The sequence below is a fragment of the Nestor notabilis genome, unplaced genomic scaffold (genome assembly GCF_000696875.1).
Source record: "Nestor notabilis isolate BGI_N333 unplaced genomic scaffold, ASM69687v1 scaffold20420, whole genome shotgun sequence".
Taxonomy (NCBI): Eukaryota; Metazoa; Chordata; class Aves; order Psittaciformes; family Psittacidae; genus Nestor; species Nestor notabilis.
In genome coordinates, this window is record NW_009911837.1 from 24,865 (window position 1) to 32,238 (window position 7,374).

Genomic DNA, 7,374 nt, shown 5'->3' on the forward strand with positions numbered 1-7,374 from the left:
GGCATTCCCATCACAAGCCACAGGCCTGCTGATGCAGCTGCAAACCCAGATCGCTTCACTCATGCCACAGTCACCTCTTGGGAGGTCACGTCCCCTTACTCATCCCAAATGCAGTGAGAGAGAGGAGCAGAAGAGAAGAAAAACAGTGATGCACTTCATTTGGCAGCGGTTCTCCTTTCCCGTTCCCACTAGTCAAGCGTGCCTGCAGCAACTGAGTGACAGGATTAATCCTACTTCACAGTGATGTCATGGCAGGCCTGAAGTAGGGAAGCGGTTTGAAGAGGTTTATCTAAAAGTTCATCTCTGTTTGCTTCTGTGCTGTAACCTCAGGGTGCCCTGCTTGGAGCAACTCAGCAAGCGCGTGGCTCCCCTGACGTGGCTTTATGCACTTCCCATCTCCACATTGCCACATCCCTCCTAAACAAAACTGTAACCTTGCTTTGCCCAGCTCTACGCTGCTTGATTTAGCAACGATTATAACATCCACATGGTGTTTTGGTGCCTGACTCCTTCAGGAACCTTCATTTCATTTTAATGCTTTTTTGTTTCACATGCAAAGCCCGCAGTGAAGAAATCCTTGAAGTCAGGAAGCAATGCGACAACCAGAGGACACCTCCCTGTGTCTACAGACAGAAAGACAGCCCATCTTTGGGGGTGTGCACTAATCCCGTTTTTTTCCAGCAGCTTGAGCCCCCATTATGCCAAATTAAATTATCAATCTTATTTGTCTCCCTGAGCCTACTTTGATAAGTGGAGTTGCACTGCAGGTAACACTCATTTCAGAGTGGTTCACAGGGTGCTCTCAACACATGCCAGTGTCTGACACGGGCCCAGTTCCTTAGACATGAGTACTCCAGCTGAAGCCCTCCATCTGACTGCAGCCTCCTTTGCAGTTTCAGACCAAAAGCTCTGCTTTCTCCAGTCTTAATCACTGCTCACCAGAGAGCTGATTTCATGTACTGCGATTGCCTTTTTGCCACAAAAGTCATCAAGGCTTTTATCATCAAGCCAGATAGAGAAGGAAAGGAAGTGCTGTTACTGAGTCACAACCCCATCAAAAGCCTGGCTTCAAAGGGAAGGAAAACTCCATTATCACAAAAAGCTCCAGGATCTGCAATTAGCAACTGAGAAGATGAAGGGAAATCTGAAACACTTCGGTAAAGGGGCTGGGGCAGCTCCAGCCAGCTGGTATCGCTCCCTCTTGCTCCAGCCCGTGTTTCAATACTTCCTGACATAAAGATGTACTGCTTTCTGAGTCACCACTGCCCGAGCTGGGACAAGCCCACTGCCTGGGTATGTCCAGTCTGCTTTGCTTACAACGTGAGTAAGACCGCAGCTCTCCGCAAATCAGTCACCAGATTTCTCATCGTAGCACTAGCCAGGAAATCAGAGCCAAGCAAGGAGCTGGACATGAGATGCCAAAGTTCTTGGGGGTGGGATGGGGACTATATCATGTCTTAAGAGCTTCCCCTTTGCTGTGGAGCCCTCCACATCATGTTGCTTTGGGAGGAGAGGAAGGAGGGCTTGCTTATCTCAACAGTGGGGACAGAAAGGCTTCTTTGACTTGGGGAAAGGAGCAGAGGGAAGAGTCTTTCTGAACTTCCACATTTCTCCTTTCCCAGCGGGTGGCATGGGTGACCCAACTAGAATAAAAAAGGGTGGGGGGAGACACTAAATCTGGATGTCCTCAGAGGATTTGCATATATTAGTTCCTTTCAAGATCAAATTCCCGCAACTGGCTCAGCACTCTTGCGATATCGAGTTTGGGGGCAGAAACTGGATGTAGCAGTTGTGTAAGACAGGCCTTCGGGGCAGATCTGTCGCACACAAGGACAAAAATAAACTGGTTAATTTTTCCCCCTGCAGACTTTGTCTCTCTCTGGCTGGATCACTTTGTTCTGCCTCTATATTTATCTCCCAGCTGAAGATGTTCTCAGATAATTTTCCTAATTCCTCCAGCACCACTGCCATGCACACTGCTGCCCTCACAGCTCAGCTTTTGAAGTCGAGGTCCTTCCCCACTGCTTAAGGCCATAGTTTTCTTCAGCACTTGCTATAATCTCACTGCCTTGTGTGCTCCCCAAGTAGCCAGCCCACTCTTGAAACTAACAGAAGGTGAAAGTGTCCAGTAACCAGGAATATCTCACAAAAGCCCACTCAAAATTAGAAAAGTTATATTTTTTAGTATTTTTTTCCCTTTTGCTTCTAAAGGACTTGCCACAGCCACATTCAGCAAACAATGCTACAGGCCTGCCAGCCCTTGTATCATTATAAAACCCTGGTCCCTGCTCAGGCACTAACTCAGGAACACTTCACAGGTGACAACCTTAAGAATGACCCTGTAGGTGGAGGACTGGCTGGAGCAGAGATTAAACAGCCCTGTATAAAAGTGCAGCATGGCGAACGGTAATTAACTGAAGGATGACTGAGGAAATGAGGCCAAAGCAGTCCAGAGATGACTGAAAGCTCTAAAAGTCACAGAGGGAGTGAAATGAGAGGCTTGTGTAGGGGCTGCTGTGGGCACTGGCAGGGTGGCTCAGAGAAGGGGCTCCTCAGCTGGGAGGAAGCAGAGCCTGACAGTCTCTTCAGACTGATGCACTTCCCTTGGCCCAGGGAGGAAATACTTGTCTGCCATGCATTTAAAACTACCCCCGAGGGTCCCTGCCATGGCATGAGTAGTGGTGCACACAGAGACTTGCTCCATGGTCTTTCTAATAACTCGTTCTATGCCACGGTAGCATTCTGAGCTGACAAGAAGGTGAATGCCGTTCGGGCGCAGTGTAGCTAGGGGTGCCACCATTAGCCAGCAGTCAGCACTTTTATTTTCAGCCAGGGAGTCCCCTGGGACCAATGATATTTTAAAAGCATAACAGTGAAAAAGCAGAATTAAAGCCTGTGACATTTCCGTGTTGGGAAGGACTTACATACTCTCAAATGACCTCCCGAGGCTCCCAATGGTGATGCCCCTCCAAGGGGACACAACAGCTACAATTAAACATAAAGTTCATCTATTTACAAACAAAACCGACCCCCTTTTGCCAAGCAAACAGACTCCACTGCATTCAGCACACTCGCCTTGCCACCTCATGAAAAATACCACATCTACATGCACGCAGCACTTATATTAGGAAACACATGTTTAAAAGGAAGAAGAGTTTCTCCGAATGTGGATATTCTCCTCCGGCCTGGCACAACCTGTGGGTGCAGCCAGAAGACAAACTGGCACTGATCTCGCACCTTCTCCGCAGGAGCAGAGGGGATCTGGCTCCCCTCTGGGGAGCTCCCTTCCAACCCCATGACCTCCCATTGCTTTCATTGCAGGGCTCTTCAGAGGCTGGTTCAATATGTTGGTGTAAAACAAGGGGAAAAAAAGAAACTTTCTGCTAAGCCAGTTGGATCAACCAAGGATCAGACACATACTTAGAACCAGTGCAAAGAAGAGGAAGCTCGCATAGCCAGAAGCAGAGGAGAGGGGAGCAGGACTGCACCTTTAGGTGGCAATGAGCTGTTTGCCCCCCTCAGCTGTGCAGCCTGTCTGCATCCCCCTCCATGGTACACAGCATTGGGTATAAAAGCAAACTGGCACTAAAGAGAGCGGGCTGACCCCTGCAGAAAACCAGCTTATCACTGGCGAGGCAGGGGGATAACCCCGCCAGTGGCAGCCTTCATTTATGTCAGATTAATTACGCCCATTAAACCATGCTTGTAACTCAGAACCGAGGCAGCAATGAGCAGGAAAGATGAGGGTGTACAGGGTGGCAACTTCTCTTGGTAACCTGCTGCAATGCACAAAATCTTCAGCCCCAAACTTTGCATGTTTAAGTGCAGGAATGTCTGACATCCAAGTTGCAAAAAGGATACAAATGTCTCAGTGATCCAAGAAATGCAAAAAAGCTGTTGCCTTCAGAGTGATGTGAGCTCACTCTTGCTACCTGGGTTCATTCTCATCTAACTGGGAAAAAAACCTACGTGTGTGAAAGGAATGTTTGACTGGTAGCTTGACACACTTGATATGCAGGCATGTAACTGTATTTTGACTGTGCAAGAATGTAGCTTGTCTCCATTTAATTTTCTTTTTTCCTAAAGAGTTTTTCATTTAAGAAACCCCAAACAGAGTCTATAAGCAAAAGCAGGAGCCTTTAGAAGGGTTTCTGTTTCCCCAGACAAGCTGTTACAGCAGGTTTTGCTCTGGACAGGCAGACAGACAAAGGAGATCCTTAGTTCTGCTGCTCTTGTTTTTGAACCGTAGACATTTATTTTCTGCATGTCTGGAACAGGAGGAGAGAGAAACTCATCCGAAAAAGAAATGTAAAAAATGAGCTGAGGGCAGCAAGAGCAATAAGATGGAAACTCAATTTGCATCCAGTGACCAAGTAGGCAAATCCGGTACGTACAGAAAAGCTTCCGTCATCTCCCCCATGAACCCATACCAGAGTGGACATGGAAATCACATGCTAAGCACCTAAAGCTCATTGCCAGACACTTGTTGTGTTGTGGAGTGGCCATGAAACATGGAATCTTTCTTATTCTCAACCCTTTTTGTCCCTGTCCGAAACCCAGCTCCACTCCGGGCACTTCATTGGCAGTAACATGCGGGAGGGGATTCCCAGAGCGAGTTACTCATGAGACAGTGCTTGCTTGCAATGAGGAGGGAAGTGGATATTCCCTCCCCACCCCAACTCTCCAATAACTCAGAAAAGCTGCAGGGATTTTCCTCAAAACTTCACAAAACTTTTCACCGTTGGGAAGAAACCAAGAACTAGGTGGTCCCCAGTCAAAAGAAAAGACTCCAGGGAAGCTTAAGAGGAATGCTCCATGGACACAAAACTGGGCTCACTTTGTGCCTATGTTTGCACACAGGGCAGGGAAAGGTCGAACTGAGGGACTTCTAGCAACACTTTCCTGGTATAACAAACTGGGACTGAGAAGACCCTGCAGTGTTTAGGAAGGTGTGAAGGTGCAATGGCAGGAGGAAAAAAAAATCCCATGGGGATACCGTCAATGTGTTGAGACCATAAATGAATAAGTTTGTGCTGTCATCAAGGCTGCTCTACCACTTTTCCACTGTGCTGAGGTAGTAGGGCATTCATGCACATCAGTGTCTCCACCAGCAGACAACACCTCAGCTCTAAATTACACTGGCACTTCAGTGGGTCACCTCTGGCGAACCCCAGAGCAGCAAAATTCAGTTCAAGGGAAACACATGTACCTACATAGCTTGGGCATACACTGTTTCCTGTGAAATAGAATCTTCAAATAATCCCTTTCAATAAAGCCCCCCATTAATGCCTTCTGCTGTGATGTGAAAGTTCAGCCTGGCATTCCCTATATTACCATTTTACTCACACAGGGTATACAGAGAGCACCCTTGCATCCTAGCATGCTAACTGACCTTTTGGAGCTGCACAAGCAACAGGATGCCTGGTCTAAAATGAAGGATGCAAGACGTAGCCACAGGCTCTGGGTGCCTTGATGTGGACATGAGCAGTCCCACATGCATCAGTTCTATAAATGCTGGCTTTGGTGACCCACTTAACAGTGTGTGAGAAGGGCAACGGCAGGGAGATGACAGACTCCCAGGGCTCTACCTTTTCACCAGAGCAAGGTCTGAAGTCAAACCTGGTGGTCCCTGTGGGCATCAGCTACAAGTCCAAGTAAAGCTTTTAAAACCACTCGTTTGAGGGTAGTGTACCATATATTTTCACGGGTCACTAATGTAGGAATACCTCTTTTTGGAGAGGAAGGTGGCAGGGTGTCCCTGCCTGAATAGAGAGAGAGAAAGGAAGTGCATTGGCTGTGCTGTTCTTACCAGTCTGCCAAGCAACCTGAGGCACCAGGACTTCCATTGGCGTATTGCGTGGGAAGCATGTAACAATTATGCCCCAAAAGCTGATATAATGCTTTTAAAATAGCTTCCCCCCGCCTCTTGCAGAATTAAACCCCAGAATTTTGTAATAGATCAGACTAGGAGAACTCGGTCTTCTCAGCAAGAGGACGACCGAATCCTGCTGGCCTGTGGATTTGTGCCTTATTTTTCCCAGCCCAGGAGCCTGTCCCCATGCCTCCCCGCACATTCCCAAGCCCTTGATGCCACTGTGACCCTTACAGCCCCTCTCAGCTGCTTTCTGCCCTTTCTATCGGCTCGCCATGAGGAGGGGCAGCACGACCTCTGGCTGTTGGGGTGCTGCTTGTGGCTAACCAGTAGCTCCCATCCAGCGGGCAAGGACACCACATCTCTGCCAGCTCTGCCTTCCTGCAAATGTGGTTGAAACCGAGCCAGGGATTTCAAAGTTACAAGCAGGGGTTTAAGACACAGAGGGAGAAGGCAGGATAAACCATCATTCCCTTAGTAAGGCATATCAAAAAAAGCATAACTATAGGAACACCTACTTTTCTATTATCAAATTCCTATTTCTATATTGGACATTAACATGCATCAGACTGTATATCCATGTATTGCTGGGTTTTGGCCTTGGAATCAGCATTATTTTTAGAGAAACTAGATGACCGGTGAATTACCACATGCCTATAATTACATTAATAACATACCACAAGCTCATAAAATACAGAGAAAGAAACAGTTCTGCACGTGATAAATTGTTTGCCCATTATAGTACAGGCAAAATACATCCGTGCTTGATATGTGCTTCCCAAACACAGAGGTAGGAGAAGGGGGAAGACAGGAGAGCAGAGATCTCATGAGCAGCGTTTGGGGTGGTTGCTTTCTCTACAAGTGAGCTCTGTGATTCAATCCTTGTTCAAATCTCTGAGTTACGCTTTAAGATTCTGAGACTGAAACTCAAAATGAAACTCAGCATCAAATATCTCCTAGTTTCAAAACACCAGCATGAAAAGACTCCTAATTTTGCATCACTTGTTTTTTAATCAAAGCCTCAGTGCAGCCCAGGTTTGCTCTAGAGTATCATTAGCTGCAACGAAACACTGAAATTGCCAATAAGCACAACCTGTTTTGCATCCATAACAAACCCCACCTCAGAAGTGAGTTCTGTGTGGTTTCAAGGTTAACACCTCACACGGCTAAGAGGACTCTTCCCAAGCCTCTTGAGGTCAGGAGGGACCCGTGGACTTCAATGAACTTTGCAGCAGCTCCTCAGAGAAGGATGGGTGACAGCCCTTGAAGTCCTCTGACAGGGACTTGTTGGGGAAAGCTCTCGCGGTGTCCTGCGCTATCCAGGCAGCAGAGAGCCCTCCAGTTGACACCCTGCCCTGTCTTCCCCACCACATGCTCACTTTTATCCATCCAAAACACTGCAGAAACCACCCCACCGCCAAAGCCCGAGGGGCTGCACCACAGCCACCCCGAAAACACTTTTCTCACCGCAGCTGGGATGATGGGTGACCACCTTGCCCCTC

At 47.7% G+C, this 7,374-nt stretch overlaps 1 protein-coding gene across 1 annotated transcript in view; it reads right to left on the minus strand.

Annotated features, from left to right (window-relative positions):
* Window positions 1–3,816, minus strand: part of LOC104407383 (T-lymphocyte activation antigen CD80-like) — a 15,649-nt gene extending 11,833 nt beyond the window's left edge. Inside the window, exon 1 of the mRNA XM_010016657.1 lies at window positions 3,777–3,816. Within this exon, the coding sequence (XP_010014959.1) occupies window positions 3,777–3,816 (40 nt within the window). The remainder of the gene's footprint in view (window positions 1–3,776) is intronic.
* Between the last annotated feature and the right edge of the window lie 3,558 nt (window positions 3,817–7,374).